This window comes from Salmo salar, chromosome 18 (assembly GCF_965601325.2).
Source record: "Salmo salar chromosome 18, fSalSal1, whole genome shotgun sequence".
Lineage (NCBI taxonomy): Eukaryota > Metazoa > Chordata > Actinopteri > Salmoniformes > Salmonidae > Salmo > Salmo salar.
In genome coordinates, this window is record NC_138308.1 from 83242872 (window position 1) to 83262061 (window position 19190).

At 41.7% G+C, this 19190-nt stretch overlaps 1 protein-coding gene across 1 annotated transcript; it reads right to left on the reverse strand.

Annotated features, from left to right (window-relative positions):
- Positions 1–1510: 1510 nt before the first annotated feature.
- On the reverse strand, positions 1511–17082 carry LOC123728783 (cell adhesion molecule DSCAML1-like). The gene is made up of 16 exons (XM_082964578.1): positions 17058–17082; positions 14344–14607; positions 13900–14142; positions 13393–13665; positions 7761–8027; positions 7368–7661; positions 6994–7272; positions 6180–6428; positions 5034–5150; positions 4760–4813; positions 4254–4328; positions 3858–3920; positions 3658–3732; positions 2008–2082; positions 1762–1824; positions 1511–1518 (listed from the first exon to the last, which is right to left on the reverse strand). The coding sequence occupies exons 1-16, from the start codon at positions 17080–17082 to the stop codon at positions 1511–1513; spliced, it is 2424 nt and encodes an 807-aa protein (XP_082820704.1).
- Positions 17083–19190: the final 2108 nt, after the last annotated feature.

Below are 19190 nucleotides of genomic sequence, written 5' to 3' on the forward strand. Positions count from 1 at the left end.
GTAAATTATAATGTGTTCTCAGTCAACTTACCTGGTAAAATAAAATAAATAAAAAGAGCATTAGTGAGGAAGGGCAATGATGTTGGGCGATTAGGCCTGGCTCGCAGTCAGCGTTCCAATTCATTCCAAAGGGGTTTGATGAGGTTGAGGTCAGGGCTCTGTGCAGGCCAGTTATGTTCCTCCACACCAATCTCGACAAACCATTTCTGAACAGACCTCGCTTTGTGCACGGGAACATTGTCATGCTGAAACAGGAAAGGGCCTTCCCCAAACTATTGCCACAAGTTGGAAGCACAGATTCGTCTAGATTGTCATTGTTCCCTGTAGCGTTAAGATTTCCTTTCACAATAACTGAGGGGCCTAGCCCAAACCAAGAAAAACAGCCCCACACCATTATTCCTTCTCTACCAAACTTTACAGTTGGCACTATGCATAGGGACAGGGAGTGTTCTCCTGGCATCCGCAAAACACAGATTCGTCCATCTGACTGCCAGATGGTGAAGCGTGATTCATCACTCCAGAGAACACGTTTCCACTGTTCCAGAGTCCAATGGCGGTGAGCTTTACACCACTGCAGCTGATGCTTGGCATTGCACATGGTGATCTTAGGCTTGTGTGCGACTGCTCATCCATGAAAACCCATTTCATTTGTGAGCTTGTGTGGCCTACCACTTCGCGGCCGAGCAGTTGTTGCTCCTAGACGTTCCCACTTCACAATAACAGCACTTGCAGTTGACCAGGTCAGACATTTTAAAGAACTGACTTGTTGGAATGGTGGCATCCTATAACGGTTCTACGTTGAAAGTGACTGAGTTCATCAGTACGGGCCATTCTACTGCCAATGTTTGTCAATGGAGATTGCATGACTGTGCGCAATTTTATACACCTGACATCAATGGGTGTGGCTGTAATAGCCGAATCCACTTATTTGAAGGTGTGTCCACATACTTTTGGCTGTGTAATGTAGTATTCTATCATCTGAGTGACAAAAGTAACACACCCAAGACAATACATGTCAATAGATTTACAACACAACAACTCAATACACAATGCAATACAGATACAATTGCTGTAGCTGCAGAGAAGATACATCATCATAACACCATATCATTGTTTAAAAACCTGTTGCAGTTATACACAGTTAAACCAATATTAAATCAAATATATATATATATATATATATATATATATCCTTTATATGTGTGTATCTGTGAGAATCCGCTGGTGTCGGTGTGCTTGCGTGTGTGTGTGTGTGTGTGAGCACGTGCATAATTATGTCTGAATGATACATATTCCCAGGTCTCTCCTGCTCCTCCTCTGAAGGTGTGTCCCTCCATCTCCCTCAAGGACCTGTAACAGATCACCACACACTGTTATTTATCCCTCAAGGACCTGTAACGTATCACCACACAATGTTATGTATCCCTCAAGGACCTACAACATATCACCACACACTGTTATTTATCCCTCAAGGACCTGTAACATATCACCACACACTGTTTTGTATCCCTCAAGGACCTGTAACATATCACCACACAAAGTTATTTATCCTTCCATCTCCCTCAAGGACCTGTAACTTATCACCACACACACAGTTATTTATCCCTCCATCTCCCTCAAGGACCTGCATGCAGTAAAACAAACTACTAAGAATAAAACATAGAGATATACTTTAAATAGATACATTAGAATTTGATATCAGCACATTAGTTCCATATTTATTTAGTTTTAGAATCAATAACAAATGGCTATAATTCTTACTGGGGCATGAACGTGGCTTCAATGGAGAATAAACTGAATCCGCCTCTGGTGGGGTTGCTGCTTCTGTAGGAGGATAAACATCAGCATAATATAATAGTTATATCCACAATAATATCCAGAATCTTAAAAAAACCCAGACTAGTACACAGACTAATACCCAGACTAATAGCCATTTATTCAATATGGGGTCAAAGAGAGATGAGGTTCTGATAAGGGGAATATAGAGGGAGGGATGTCCAGACTTACCTCTCTTCTTCTTGGCTTTGGCCTTCTTTTGGAGGTCAACCTCAGCATAGGTCACATCAACAGGTCCAGCTGCTGCTGACAATGGACATTTCCAGTCAACAAACAAAGGAATTTGCTTATCGCATATTCTGTATCTTCGTCCGAAACATCACAACACCATCATATCTCAGAGAGAGGTAATATAGGTGTAGAGTATAGTAGTGAATTTGAGAGATTCCAATCCAGCCTTCATCTCCAAATCAAATCAAATTGTATTTGTCACATGTGGCGAATACAAGTGTAGACCTTACCGTGAAATGCTTACTTACAAGCCCTTAACCAACAATGCAGTTAAAGAAATAGAGTTAAAACAATGTTTACAAAATAATCTGAAGTAAAACATTTATTAAAAAGTTATATAATATAATAACAATAACAAGGCTATATACAGGGGGTACAGAGTCAATGTGCGGGGGTACAGGTTAATTTGTACATGTAGGTAGGGGTAAAGTGACTATGTTTAGATAATAAACAGCAGCAGTGTAAAAACAAAGGTCTGGGTGGACATTTGATTAATTGTGCAGTAGTCTTATGGCTTGGGGGTAGAAGCTGTTAAAGAGCCTTTAGGACCTAGACTTGGCTCTCCGGTACCGCTTGCCTTGCGGTAGCAGAGAGAACAAACTATGACTTGGGTGACTGGAGTCTTTGACAATTTTTTGGGCCTTCCTCTGACGGCACCTAATATATATGTGGCTTTACTTGAGAATAGACTGAATCTACCTCAGGTTGGGTTGCTGTTTCTATAGGGGGTGATAATAAAATATTAGAAAACATTTTCAGTTATACAGAACAGCATACCATGGCATTGTTGAATACTCATTTCTGATTGGCTTGAAAGGCATTCTAGAGTGTGCATTATTTAGTTTTATAAACTGGGTGGTTCGACCCCTGAATGCTGATTGTCTGACAGCCGTAGTATATACAACAGATATGAAGTAACATTGCTCTAATTACATTGGTAACCAGTTTATAATAGCAATAAGGCACCTCAGGGGTTTGTGATATATGGCCAATATACAACGGCTAAGGGCTGTGTCCAGGCACTCAGCGTTGCGTCATGCTTAAGAACAGCCCTAAGCCGTGATATATTGGCAACATACCACACCTCGGGCCTTATTGCTTAAATAATGCACTGCAATATTCAATGGCTATGAAGTTAATTCTTACATGTCCTATGTTTAAGTTGCTGTTGAAAGCAAAAGTCGAATTGATAACATCATTGGCATTGTTGAATTTGATTTTCATAACTACAGGCTAGGAGGATGGTTTATTTGCTAAGCTAGCAAGTCTGTTTGGTTACCAAGGCAACTACTGTAGCTATCTAGTAACTTGCTAGCTAGCTACTTCATTGGATCTTGAATACATTTCTACCAGTAAATGAACACATTTTTACTGTGTTAAATTATAGGCGTGGTACAAGCCAGAAAATCAACTCAGGGCTCTATGCGTTCTCTGGAAAATAATGCAACTCTGTGGAAGGTTAGTGCATTTGTCTTCCTGCAACTTTATACAGAGTATAAGAACAACCTTTCACATCATGCATCATTTTCCATAGAATGCATAGCCCCTCGTTGGTTATCCCTTACATATACAGCTATTCAACAATATTACCTCTCTTCTTCTTGGCTTTGGCCCTGTTTTTGAGGTCCACCTCAGCATAGGTCACATCAACAGGTCCAGCTGCTGCTGACAATGGGACATTTTCAGTCAACAAATGAAATTAGTTTATTGCATATTCTGCCGCTTCATCTGAAACTAAAAAATTGCACATTTTGATTTGAATGACTGCCAACTTGCAGTATGGATCTTACCTGTGGCTTTCCCTGTTTTCACCACAGAGTAGACTGGATGTTTAGCTGGATCAGCTAGCCTTTCTGAAGACGAGGAAAAAGAGCAGAGAATTTGTCTTTTTTTTATATATATATACAGTATATGTAATTTTTATACTACAGCTGGGATGATAAACCGAATATGATCGACACCAACCATACAGACGACTTATCGTGGGAATTTTGCTGATATGGTTCATTACGATAAGTAGCTAGAGAAACGTGAAGTTTAAAATGAAATAGCTTTGCTAATATGGGTGTTTGTTAATTGGACAATAGATGGCTACAACCATCCAACGTTCTTTTTTGTACATAATTTTAACACTTCTTGGACACACTGCACATTTTTTTAATAAATGTATGTCACAGTTGAGTCACCTTTCTTTTTCTTGTCCAACTTTTTGAGTTGAATCTGGGCGTAAGTCACATGACTTGGTCCAGCAGCAGAAGCATCTGAGACATAATACACAAACACCTCCACTTAGTCAAACTACATGTCATATTAAATGAAGAGCAGCAGACTACTACACATTCATACTGAAAACATTACATTACACTACCATTATCATTGTTGTCTGAGGGATTGATCGTATCGTAGATGTTAGTGTCACCTGTTGGTCAAAGAAGAGAGAGAGACAGGTTAGTTAGGTTGGTATTCTAGGGACATGTTATCAGGCTTGGGGTCAGTTCCGTTTAAATTCCAGTCAATTCAGGAAGAATAATGAATTTGGTTTACTTTCTGAAGTGACCAGAATTTAAATGATTTTGACCCCAAAGCTGGTTGTTATAAAAAGTACATGTTGAAGAGTCAGTGTATGAGGTTACAGAGAGAGGAGTGGCAGAGGTCTGGACTGAGAGACTGACCATGCTGCTGATGTGTATACCCAGATCCTTGGTCCTGTTGGGGGTCCTGGTTGGTGCTCTGGGGCTGAGGGGGCCTACAGGAAGAGAGAAGCACAGAGAAGATGTTATACTGCATGTATCAATATCGGTTGAGAGACAGGTGTTCTCACCAGAATATTCTGTTGAAACAGGAACCTGAAATGACAAACACATTGTGTTATGTACTGAACTTTCTTCAACTATTTCTATTTAGACATTTTTGTTCCAAACGTAATAATACATTCTCCATTAAATGATAAATGACAAAAGTCTCACCTTTGCTGTTTTTATATCGAACAAGCAGGACCAGGAGAATGACCAGTAGAACACCAGCAACAACCAGACCCACAACCACTCCTACTAGGACTGATGTAGAGGATCCAGGAGATACGACTGGAGAGACTGGAGAGAGAACAGCACAACACCATCAGACTCTGAGGTAGAACATAAATAAAGTAGTTCAATTCCTGTATGTATCTGAGACTGGAGAGACTGGAGAGAGAACAGCACAACACCATCAGTCTCTGAGGTAGAACATAAATAAAGTAGTTCAATTCCTGTATGTATCTGAGACTGGAGAGAGAACAGCACAACACCATCAGACTCTGAGGTGGAAAATAAATAAAGTAGTTCAATTCCTGTATGTATCTGAGACTGGAGAGACTGGAGAGAGAACAGCACAACACCATCAGACTCTGAGGTGGAAAATAAATAAAGTAGTTCAATTCCTGTATGTATCTGAGACTGGAGAGACTGGAGAGAGAACAGCACAATACCATCAGACTCTGAGGTACAAAATACATAAGGTAGTTCAATTCCTGTGTCGCGATCACTGTCCTCAAACTCCCTGTCATAAATAAGCCAAGGTGCAGCGTGCCGGTAATTCCACATCCTTTATTTTGAATTGAAACCGAACAAAACAATAAATAGGATAAACAGAAACGTGACGTTCTGGGGCTGCTCCAAGGCAGCTACACAAAAACAAGACCCCACAACTCAAGGAGGGGAAAAGGGCTGCCTAAGTATGGTTCCCAATCAGAGACAACGATGGACAGCTGCCTCTGATTGGAAACCACACTCTGCCAAAACAAAGAAATAGAAAAACTAGATTGCCCACCCCACATCACACCCTGACCTAACCAAACTAGAGGGAAATAAATGTCTCTAAGGTCAGGGCATGACATCCTGTATGTATCTGAGACTGGAGAGAGAACAGGACAGATTCTGGAGAGGTTATATAGGTTTACAGTATAGAGCATGAAAAGAAAGCAGGCTGGCCCGTCTTTTGACAATTTAGTTGAGAGATCATATTTTCGAGGTGAGTGTAAATCCCAAACTTTATTAACGTCAACACGTAAATCACATTATTTTCACACAGATAATAAAAAAGTAACAAACTCTTGATCGTAAATGTTTTCTCACCTCTCACTGTCACCCAGCTCTCTGGTGCATCTCCATGACCAGGTTTACACTTATAGAATCCTTCATCTGACTTGGATACTGTAGAGATGGTCATCTCTCTTGTGGTCTCATTCTTGATGAGTACTCCATCTTTGTAGAAATCAGTCTTGGGGTTAGGATTTGTTTCCTGATATCTAAATGTACAGGTCAGAGTCACAGAGTCTCCTTCAGTCACGGGATGGACAGGGCTCTCCAGGATCACATCCCCAGCTGTGTAACATAATGTATAAATAATAAATCTGGAGTCATCACTCACAATATATCAACATCTTATGAGCTTGCACTTTATGATATGCAATAATTCAGTTAAAGAATTGAATGACCTGGCTAGATCATCAATTAACAAATGTCCAGACAGAGGATTCAGTTGACGAATTCCCGGGTAATTAACCCAACTCAACACAGGCTACTGTTTGAACGTAGCCCACGCCAAATAAATCAAGGATCACAGTATATAACAACAGTGACCATCTCTTGTTAAGGCCAAACTTAAGAGAGAGAACAATGGCTATGTATGGTCTTAAAGTTGCGGTGTTCCACACCCCTGCCAAACCCTCCCGCCACTCCACAAACCACAAGGATGCCCGGCACTGGATCATTCCAGGCATTCCCGTGGTTGGCAGATAGCAGGTTGATTGGCATGTTGGACGCCGCAAACACTGGGTACTGGTAAGTCCAACACAACAAACAAACAGCATAACTTATAACACACAGCTGTCTGTGCGGGTTGCTACCATATGTAAAAATGTTATTGAGTGTTGTACAATAGACATACCATTTACTGTGATGTTGACAGCATTACTGTACTCTCCTGATCCAGACTCACACCAGAACACTCCACTGTCCCCTGTGTATGTGGACCTGATGGTACATGTGGACCCTGTTATTGATCTCCAGTTAGAGACACACCCTGACTCTACTCCTCTCTCTGTGTATCTCATCAGTCTCCATCCAGTAGAGTTCCCCTTCTCCTCACAGCTCAGTGAGAGAGACTTTGATCTAAAGTGTTGAGTTGTGTTGGGATTTACTGTAAGAGACACTGAAGGCTGCAGATCTGAAAGAAAGAGAGACAGAGTCAGACCTATAGTTATATAGACACATGAGGGTGACTTAAATATAATTCAATACAGTTTCAATGCAGTTAGTTACCTCCTGACCAGAGAAACTGAGGTTCACTGTAGAGTGTATCATAGACTGGGTCTCCTCTCCCAGCTCTACACACATATCCTCCTGTGGGAGTAGCACCAGCAGGGATCAGAGTGTAGGAGTCTTCACTAGTCACATTGTCAGATAGGGGCTGTAGAGAGTAAGACTTGTCTGATAGGGAGGGTAACCCAGCTCTGTAGGGAACAGTCCTGTAGGGAACAGTCCACAGCTCAGCATCACCGGGGCCCCAGGGTTCAGCCACTGAGGAGAGCATACTCAGGACAGCCTTGGGTTGATCTGTGATCAGTAAGAGGACAGGTTTCTGTTTTCTAACTTTCAGTTTTAGCAGTAATTCTAGTTACCCATGTAGATGTTTACATGATTAGATATACTTACCAGACACAGTCAGTTGTACAGCATCACTGATATTGGAGAACTTGTTTCCCTTTACACCCTCACAGGTATATGAATCACTGTTAGACCTGTAGACAGGACTGATTCTGTACTCAGGCTTTGTGTTAGAGATCAATAACTGACTATTCTTATACCATCTGTAGTTCCAGTCAGTGTCTCCTCCCTGTATGTCACATCTCATAGTGACAGTCTTTCTAATGAATATCTGGGTCCAGTTGGGTTGGAGGATAAGAACAACAACAGGGTTCTCTGTACAGACACAACACAGACAACTAACTGAATAAACAGTGGCACAATTTTAAATGTATTTATTTATCAATAAGTCTACTCAAGACTATCAATCAATCAAATGTATTTATAAAGCCCTTCTTACACCAGCTAATGTCACAACGTGCTGTACAGAAACCCAGCCTAAAACCCCAAACAGAATGCAATGCAGGTGTAGAAGCACGGTGGCTAGGAAACACTCCCTAGTAAGGCCAGAACCTAGGAAGAAGCCTAGAGAGGAACCAGGCTATGAGGGGTGGCCAGTCCTCTTCTGGCTATTGCGGGTGGAGATTATAACAGAACATGTTCAAATGTTCATAGATGACCAGCAGGGTCAAATAATAACAATAATCACAGTAGTTGTAGAGGGTGCAACAGGTCAGCACCTCAGGAGTAAATGTCATTTGGCTTTTTTCATAGCCGATCATTCAGAGTATCTCTACCGCTCCTGCCGTCTCTAGAGAGTTGAAAACAACAGGTCTGGGACAGGTAGTACGTCCGGTGAACAGGTCAGGGTTCCATAGCCGCAGGCAGAACAGTTGAAACTGGAGCAGCAGCACGACCAGGTGGACTGGGGACAGCAAGGAGACGTCAGGCCAGGTAGTCCTGAGGCATGGTCCTAGGGCTCAGGTCCTCCGAGAGAGAGAGAAAGAGAGAGAAAGAGAAAGAGAAAGAGAGAGAAAGAGAAAGAGAGAGAAATAAAGAGAGAGAAAGAGAAAGAGAGAAAGAGAGAGAGAAAGAGAGAGAGAAAATAAGAGAGAAAGAGAGAGAGAGAAAGAAAGAAAGAAATTAGAGAGAGCATATTTAAATTCACACAGGACACTGGATAAGATAGGAGAAATACTCAATAGACTGACCCTAGCCCCCCGACACAAACTATTTCAGCATAAATACTGGAGGCTGAGACAGGAGGGGTCAGGAGACACTGTGGCCCCGTTCGACGATACCCCCGGACAGGGCCAAACATGCAGGATATAACCCCACCCACTTTGCCAAAGCACAGCCCCCACACCACCAGAGGGATATCTCCAACCACCAACTTACCATCCTGATACAAGGCCGGGTATAGCCCACAAAGATCTCCGCCACGGCACAACCCAAGGGGGGCGCCAACCCAGACAGGAAGACCGCGTCAGTGACTCAACCCACTCAAGTGACGCACCCATCCTAGGGACGGCATGGAAGAGCACCAGTAAGCCAGTGACTCAGCCCCTGTAATAGGGTTAGAGGCAGAGAATCCCAGTGGAGAGAGGGGAACCAGCCAGGCAGAGACAGCAAGGGCGGTTCGTTGCTCCAGTGCCTTTCCGTTTACCTTCACACTCCTGGGCCAGACTACACTCAATCATATGACCTACTGAAGAGATGAGTCTTCAGTAAAGACTTAAAGGTTGAGACCGAGTCTGCGTCTCTCACATGGATAGGCAGACCATTCCATAAAAATTGAGCTCTATAGGAGAAAGCCCTGCCTCCAGCTGTTTGCGTAGAAATTCTAGGGACAGTAAGGAGGCCTGCGTCTTGTGACCGTAGCATATGTGTAGGTATGTAAGGCAGGACCAAATCGGAAAGATAGAGAGGAGCAAGCCCATGTAATGCTTTGTAGGTTAGCAGTAAAACCTTGAAATCAGCCCTTGCCTTAACAGGAAGCCAGTGTAGAGAGGCTTCCACTGGAGTAATATGATCAAATTTATTGGTTCTAGTCAAGATTCTAGCAGCCGTGTTTAGCACTAACTGAAGTTTATTTAATGCTTTATCCGGGTAGCCGGAAAGTAGAGCATAGCAGCAGTCTAACCTAGAAGTGACAAAAGCATGGATGCATTTTTCTGCATCAGTTTTGGACAGAAAGTTTCAGATTTTTGCAATGTTACGTACATGGAAAAAAGCTATCCTTGAAACAGTCTTGATATGTTCGGCAAAAGAGAGATCAGGGTCCAGAGTAACGCCGAGGTCCTTCAAAGTTTTATTTGAGACGACTGTACAACCATCAAGATTAATTGTCAGATTTAACCAAATATCTCTTTATTTCTTGGGACCTGGAACTAGCATCTCTGTTTTGTCCGAGTTTAAAAGAAAATTTGCCGCCATCCAATTTTGGGGCTTCACCATGTTTCATCGAAATGTACAGCTGTGTGTCGTCCGCATAGCAGTGAAAGTTAACATTATGTTTCCAAATGACATCACCAAGAGGTAAAATATATAGTGAAAACAATAGTGGTCCTAAAACGGAGCCTTGAGGAACACCGAAATGTACAGTTGATTTGTCAGAGGACAAACCATCCACAGAGACAAACTGATATCTTTCTGACAGATAAGATCTAAACCAGACCAGAACTTGTCCGTGTAGACCAATTTGGGTTTCCAATCTCTCCAAAAGAATGTGGTGACTGATGGTATCAAAAGCAGCACTGAGGACAGATGCAGAGCCTCAGTCTGACGACATTAAAAGGTAATTTACCACCTTCATAAGTGCAGTCTCAGTGCTATGATGGGGTATAAAACCAGACTGAAGGGTTTCGTTGACATTGTTTGTCTTCAGGAAGGCAGTGAGTTGCTTTTTCAAAAAAAATTGCGAGGAATGGGAGATTCGATATAGGCCGATAGTTTTTTTTATATTTTCTGGGTCAAGAGAGGCTTTTTTACTGCCACTTTTAGTGAGTTTGTTACACATCCGGTGGATAGGGAGCCGTTTATTATGTTCAACATAGGAGGACCAAGCACAGGAAGCAGCTCTTTCAGTAGTTTAGTTTGAATAGGGTCCAGTATGCAGCTTGAAGGTTTAGAGGCCATGGTTATTTTCATCAATGTGTCAAGAGATATACAGTGGGGCAAAAAAGTATTTAGTCAGCCACCAATTGTGCAAGTTCTCCCACTTAAAAAGATGAGAGAGGCCTGTAATTTTCATCATAGGTACACTTCAACTATGACAGACAAAATGAGAAAAACAAATCCAGAAAATCACGTTGTAGTATTTTTTATGAAGTCCATTCCAATTGTCTGGAAGCTTGCTTCAGAGTTCAGGCATTTTCTGTATACCAGGGAGCTAGTTTCTTATGACAAATGTTTTTGTTTTTAGGGGTGCGACTTCATCTAGGGTATTGCACAAGGTTAAATGGAGTTCCTCAGTTAGGTGGTTAACTGATTTTTGTACTCTGACGTCCTTGGGTAGGTGGAGGGAGTCTGGAAGGGCATCTAGGAATCTTTGGGTTGTCCGAGAATTTATAGCACAGCTTTTGATGATCCTTGGTTGGGATCTGAGCAGATTATTTGTTGCGATTGCAAACGTAATAAAATGGTGGTCCGATAGTCCAGGACTATGAGGAAAAACATTAAGATCCACAACATTTATTCCACGGGACAAAACTAGGTCCAGAGTAGGTCCAGAGTAACCCACTGAGTCGATGATGGCTCCGAAATCCTTTTGGAGTGGGTCTGTGGACTTTTCCATGTGAATATTAAAGTCCCCAAATATTTGAATATTATCTGTCATGACTACAAGGTCCCATAGGAATTCAGGGAACTCAGTGAGGAACGCTGTATATAGCCCAGGAGGCCAGTAAACAGTAGCTATAAAAAGTGATTGAGTAGGCTGCATAGATTTCATGACTAGAAGATCAAAAGACGAAAAGGTCTTTTTTTTTTTTGTAAATTGAAATTTACTATCATAAATGTTAGCAACACCTCCGCCTTTGCAGGATTCGCGGGTGATATGGTCACTAGTGTAACCAGGAGGTGAGGCCTCATTTAACACAGTAAATTCATCAGGCTTAAGCCATGTTTCAGTTAGGCCAATCACATCAAGATTATGATCAGTGATTAGTTAATTGACTGTAACTACCTTGGAAGTGAGGGATCTAACATTAAGTAGCCCTATTTTCAGATGTGAGATATCACAATCTCTTTCAATAATGGCAGGAATGGAGGAGGACTTTATTCTAGTGAGATTGCGAAGGCAAACACCGCCATGTTAAGTTTTGCCCAACCTAGATTGAGGCACAAACACGGTCTCAATGGGGATAGCTGAGCTGACTGCACTGACTGTGCTAGTGGCAGACTCCACTAAGCTGGTAGGCTGGCTAACAGCCTGCTGCCTGGCCTGCACCCTGTCTCATTGTGGAGCTAGGGGAGTTAGAGCCCTGTCTATGTTCGTAGATAAGATGAGAGCACCCCTCCAGCTAGGATGGAGTCCGTTACTCCTCAACAGGCCAGGCTTGGTCCTGTTTGTGGGTGAGTCCCAGAAAGAGGCCCAATGATCTACAATTTCTATCTTTTGGGAGGGGCAGAAAACAGAATTCAACCAGCGATTGAGTTGTGAGACTCTGCTGTAGAGCTCATCACTCCCCCTAACTGGGAGGGGGCCAGAGACAATTACTCGATGCCGGCACATCTTTCTAGCTGATTTACACACTGAAGCTATGTTGCGCTTGGTGACCTCTGACTGTTTCATCCTAACATCGCTTGTGCCGATGTGGATAACAATATCCCTATACTCTCTACACTCGCCAGTTTTAGCTTTAGCCAGCACCATCTTCTGATTAGCCTTAACGTCGGTAGCCCTGCCCCCTGGTAAACAGTGTATGATCGCTGGATGATTCGTTTTCAGTCTAATACTGTGGCTAATGGAGTCGCCAATGACTAGGGTTTTCAATTTGACAGAGCTAATGGTGGGAGGCTTCGGCGTCTCACACCCCGTAACGGGAGGAGTAGAGACCAGAGAAGGCTCGGCCTCTGACTCCGACCCGTTGCTTAATGGGGAGAACTGGTTGAAAGTTTCTGTCGGCTGAATGAGCGACACCGTTTGAGCATTCCTACAGCATTTCCTTCCAGAAGCCATGAGAAAATGGTCTGGCTGCGGGGACTGTGAGAGGGGATTTATACTACTGTCTGTACTTACTGGTGGCACAGACGCTGTATCATCCTTTCCTACACTGAAATTACCCTTGCCTAACGATTGCGTCTGAAGCTGGGCTTGCAGCACAGCTATCCTCGCCATAAGGCGCTCGTTCTCCTGTATATTATGAGTACAGCGACTGCAATTAGAAGGCATCATGTTAATGTTATTACTTAGCTTCGGCTGGTGGAGGTCCTGACGAACCACGTCAGTGTGAAAAAGTTGAATGAAAAATGTCAAGCGAGGGAAAAACAAAAAATATAATAAGTAATTATAAAGTAAAAACCGTAAAGTTGGCAGGTAGCAAAGTAAGGTTAGCAACAAACCGCACAGCAGCACGTAAACAGCTTCAAGGTAGCTATAATTGTTGTGATTCAAGAAGCAGACAAAATATTATACCCTAGATTACTTTCTATCCATATAAAATAGCAGCCATTTATCATTAAACTATTTTAGACTCACCAGTAATGTTTATCTGGACTGGGTCACTGTACAGGGTGTAGTAGACTGGGTCTCCTCTCCCAGCTCTGCACCAGTACTGTCCTCCATCAGAGACACTGACCCAGCTGAGTGTGTAGGAGTATCCAGAGGTTGTGGTTACTGGTGTAGAGTCTGGTCTGTGTCTGTACCAGTAAAACTTCCATCCAGAAGACTCTACAGTACAGCTCAGTGTCACACTGTCTCCTGTGAATACATCCTCTTTATCAGAACTCAGCGTAGCCGTCGGATGACTATCTGTTGGAATCAAGAAAAGGTTGTGATGCATCCGGAAAACATGGATCTGATCTGCTGCAAGATATGTCCTCTTGATGAATAACTGATCAAAATTCAGTGAGGCAGAATAGTCTACAGACACACAGAAAATGTCTACATGATTGACTCAACAACAACAGTGTCTATCTATCTGTATGACAAGAGAGAGAACAGAACAAAGTAATGTATATTTTACAGTGAGAGTAACAGCATTACTTGGTAGTGAAGATGTGGGTCTAGACACTCTGTTCCCTTCACACCAGTAGAGACCCTGGTCAGACTCAGCAGCTCTACTGACGGTGAGGGTGTCTCCTGTTGTAGTGTAACTGACAGACTGGGATACTACATTATAATTCCTGTCTTTGAACCACTGATAGCTCCAGTCACTGTGAGACTCTGTTGAACACGTCAGAGTGACTTTCTCATCAGTGTATGTAGGGTTTGGCTTTATAGTCAGAGCTGAGGAAACATAGCACAAAACATCTTGATACCTACGTGGTAATTCAGCTAACGCTGTAACGTTGTGATAAAAGTATATTTTACATATGGGTATGTTGACTCCATTCAGTTAGAATTTACAGTGTATCTATCTGTATTTAGATTAACCCTCATTGGCTCTGAATTTACAAAGTCCAGATTGAAGACAAACAGTGAGCTCACCAGTGATGATGATGGGGAGAGCTGAGCTGAGATATGACTTCTGGGGCCGATCTCTCCTCGTCCCAACACACCTGTACTGACCAGCCTGGTCAGGGAGAGAGATGGTGATGGTTTTTCTGGTCTGAATGGGAAGCTCTTCATTGTCTCTAAACCAGCGGTACGTCCAGTCTGTGTAGTCTAATATGTCACACTGCACAGTGACTGTCTCTCCAGGGTAGAGGAGACCTTGTGGAGTGACTATCTTCACTGAGGCCGTGGGCAGAGCTGTGGAAACAGTTATATGAAGACAAATGCAGTCAGAAGACCAATCTTTCCAAGGCATGATCTTACTTTAGTAGGTAATATGGTCACTTTTATTTTGTATTTACATACAGACCAGCAATGTCACCTCTAAACTGTGCACCTGCGGACCAGGGGAACTGCTGTGTACAGAAGAAACATCAACTAGATTGAACTTCAGTTTTCTCCTTTAGGTAACACTATCAACGTTGCGCTCTACTGTGGGAATTGTGATCGAATCAACACAATATTAGCTACTTTCAATATAACATATCGATTCAAAACAATCTATGCAAGACTTAGTATGCAAAACTAACCGTGTAAGAGATGTTCCTGTAGGCAGAGGCCAGTACTCTACACAGACCGGTGCACCATAACCAATCAGAGCTGCAATAGGCATATTATGCAAATAGCCATTGCCATATGGATCTGAGCCATTCACTTTGAACTGGACTGTATGAGAGGTCGCAAGTAGATGAGCTTGTTTTGAGCTCAAGGCGAAAGCTACATGTGGCAATGTGTGCACATCTGTTCATCTTCTTTCCTAGTTAGTGAGTTATTAGCCCAGTTATAGCTCATTTGTAGTAACACTGGGGGAGTGGTGGCTTCCTACAAGAACACAACATGTGTACATTTCTAGCCATCTTTGAAAAAACGAGTCAGATAAGAGCTGTTTTTGTCCTAAAGGGGCAGTGTTGTATTTTGAGATGGCCTTGAATAAGTTAAGTAGCCAATAGCAGAGCGCAGCATAATTTGTCTGATTTGCTAATAATGGTAATGGTATATTAACTAATGATATTTTGTAAAGTGGATTCTTGAATTAAACAAAAACATTTTTAGTCACAGGTTAACTCTCCTTGAGTGTGTCCACAGATGAATAATGCAGAGAGAGAGAGAGAGAGAGAGACAGAGAGAGAGGTGTTGTGCGGATGTGGGTGAGTTTCTAGATTAATCGATCCATTGAATATACACCATCAACAATAAATCCATTATTAATTTGTTTAGGCAGGACTTATTAACCTCTCTAGGGTAGGGGGCAGATGAAAAACGTACCCAAATTAAACGGCCTACTACTCGGGCCCAGGAACTAGAATATGCATATTATTAGTAGATTTGGATAGAAAACACTCTTAAGTTTCTAAAACTGTTTGAATGATGTCTGTGAGTATAACAGAACTCATATGGCAGGCAAAAACCTGAGAAAAATCTAAGAAGGAAGTGAGAATTCTGGTGCTTGTAGTCCTTTTAAGTCATTGCCAATCGAACACACGGTGAGTTAGGGTTAATTTTGCACTTCCTAAGGCTTCCACTAGATGTCAACAGTCTTTAGAAAGTTGTTTGAGGCGTCTATGATGAACAGAGAGCGAAGTAGAAAGCTGGGAAGTTGTTGTCCCATCAGTTCATTGCGGCGCGTTCATGTGAGGTGGGACCTCTGGTTCCAAAACCTTTTTTAAGACACAGGATGGGTCCGGTTGGAATATTACTGAAGTTTCACGTTCTCAAGGCCCTAAAGATTGATGCTTTACAACATTTGACATGTTTGAACGAACGTAAATATAACTTTTTCTTGACTTTCTTTGTCACATTTCCCTCGCGGGCCCTACATTTTGAGTAGCTAACTGAACGTGCGAACAACAAAGAGCTATTTGGACATAAATTATGAACTTTATTGAACAAAACAACAGTTATTGTGGACCTGGGATTCCTGGAAGTGCCTTCTGATGAAGATTATTAAAGGTAAGTGAGTATTTATAATGCTATTTATGCGTTTAGATGACTCCAAGATGGCCGGTGTCTATAATTGCCTGCTGTTTTTTTTCTGAGCACAGTACTCAGATTATTGCAAAGTGTGCTCTCCCAGTAAAGTTATTTTGAAATCTGTCAATGCGTTAGCATAAAGGAGATGTTCATCTATAATTCTTTGAATGACAGTTTAAGATTTTATCAATGTTTGTAACGAGTATTTTTGTAAATTGTAGCGCTGGTTCACCGACAGTTTTGGAGGCAAAACATTTTCTGAACATCACACGCCAATGTAAAATGCTGTTTTTAGATATAAATATGAACTTGATCGAACAAAAAAATGCATGTATTGTGTAACATGATGTCCTAAGAGTGTCATCTGATGAAGATCGTCAAAGGTTAGTGCTGCATTTAGCTGTGTTTTGGGTATTTGTGATGCATGCTACTTGCTTAGAAAATGGCTGTGTGGTTATTGTGTCGATGTACTCTCCTAACATAATGTAATGTTTTGCTTTCGCTGTAAAGCCTTTTGGAAATCAGACAACGTGGTTCGATACAGGAGAAGTGTATCTATAAAATGGTGTAAAATAGTCCTATGTTTGAGAACTTTGAATTATGACATTCTGTGGTTTTAAATTTGGCGCTCTGATTTTTCACTGGCTGTTGAATAGTGTGGGACGATTTCGTCCCACCTTCCCGAGAGAGGTTAAGAAACATTATACGACTAATAAAATATATTGTAAAACTAATAGAATTACATATTTAGAGTTGAATTATGTTAAGTCCAAATGAATGAAATCATTAGTTCATTATTTTGTTCATTAAGCTTAACTTCTTGTTAATCCAGCCGCTGTGTCAGATTTCATAAAGGCTTTACGTTGAAGCCACTTTGAAAAACTACAAATTCTAGCTCATTTTTCCAAAAACAAGCCTGAAACTCTTTCTAAAGACAGTTGACATCTAGTGGAAGCCCTAGGAACTGCAATCTGGGAGGTTTTCCCTTCATATTAAACATGACAGCCATTGGAAACAGTGATGGGCTGAAATTATTTTTTTTCTGAATGGTTTGTCCTCGGGTTTTTACCTGCCATATCAGTTCTGTTATACTCACAGACATTATTTTAACAGTTTTAGAAACTTTAGAGTGTATATATCCTAGCTTCTGGGCCTGAGTAACAGGCAGTTTACTTTGGGCAAGCTTTTCATCCAGATGTCAAAATACTGCCCCCTAGCCCATAGAGGATTTATTAAACTACATAACATGCTGGCTAAAGTTTCTAATAAATGAGCCAACTAGACAAGATGATCATAGCCAGCACTCACCTCAACTTAGCTAACATTTCCACAGCCAATATCCAAATGGAGATTCAGTGAAAACAAAAACCAGAGTCCCCACAGTGCGATGGCGCTGTCCCAATCAAAGCGGTGCTGAAGTTATCATCTAGTTGAACACACACTGGTAGGCTATTGCTTCAAATGTATTATCTTGATTGGATGACTTTGGAGGTTTCAGTAAGCAACAATTAGATACGTGACTTCTATTGCATTAGTCTACTTTATTCCAATATTTTCTAGGTTCAGTGAATTTTATTCTCACAGTAATTCTTTATGGATCCATCCAGTTGTGGTTAAGAAAACAGTGCATGCTTAGTGGTGGGCTTTGTTAAAAGATGGGAGAAGTGACATGCCTCGCAAAGATAAGAACTCACAGGAGTGGAAAGGTTTAAGTTCCTCAGCATACACATCAGGGCCAAACTGAAATGGTCCACCCACACAGACAGCTTGGGGAAGAAGGGCAACAGCAGCTCTTCAACCTCAGGAGGCTGAAGAAATTTGGCTTGTCACCAAAAACACTCACAAACTTTTACAGATGCACAATCGAGAGCATCCTGTCGGGCTGAATCACCGCCTGGTATGGCAAATGCTCCACCCACAACTGTAAGGCTCTCCAGAGGGTAGTGAGGTCTGCACAACACATCACCAGGGACAAACTACCTGCTCTCCAGGACACCTACACCTCCCGATGTCACAGGAAGGCCAAGAAAATCATCAAGGACAACAACCACCCGAGCCACTGCCTGTTCACCCCGTTATCATCCAGAAGGCGAGGTCAGTACAGGTGCATCAAAGCTGGGACCGAGAGACTGAAAAATAGCTTCTCAAGGCCATCAGACTGTTAAACAGCCATCAGTAACATTGAGTTGGATTGGATTGAATTGGATGTAATAATTGTATCACTAGTCCCTTTAAACAATGCCACTTTATATAATGTTTACATACCTTACATTACTCATCTCATATATATATATATACTGTACTCTATACCATCTACTGCATCTTGCCTATGCCGTTAGGCCATCGCTCATCCATATATTTATATGTACATATTCTTATTAATTCCTTTACACTTGTGTGTATAAGGGAGTTGCTGTGAAATTGTTAGATTACTTGTTAGACATTACTGCACGGTCGGAACTAGAAGCACAAGCATTTCGCTACACTCACATTAACATCTGCTAAACATGTGTATGTGACCAATACATTTTGATTTGATTTGAATTGGCGCTGCCTAGCATCAAGGATTTACAGTGCCTTCAGAAAGTAGTCATACCCCTTCACTTATTCCACATTTTGTTGTGTTACCTTCAAAATGGATATAATCATTTTTTTTCTCACCCATCTCACACAGTACCCCATAATGACAAAGTGAAAATATGTTTTTAGAAATGTTTACACATTTATTGAAAAATAACCACAGAAATATCTCATTTACATAGGTATTCACACCCCTGAGCCAATTTTTTTATTTTTTTTGTTGAACTTAA

What these genes read in the sequence shown, in the direction of transcription:
- LOC123728783 (XM_082964578.1), bottom strand. Translation starts at nt 17,082, where the DNA reads ATGTTTCTTAACCTCTCTCGGGAAG. An exon ending in TCTTAACCTCTCTCGGGAAG is followed by an intron (nt 14,608 to 17,057) that starts GTGGGACGAAAT and finishes CTGTTTCCACAG; the next exon opens with CTCTGCCCACGGCCTCAGTG. An exon ending in CAAAGCCAAGAAGAAGAGAG is followed by an intron (nt 2,083 to 3,657) that starts GTAATATTGTTG and finishes GTCCATTGTCAG; the next exon opens with CAGCAGCTGGACCTGTTGAT.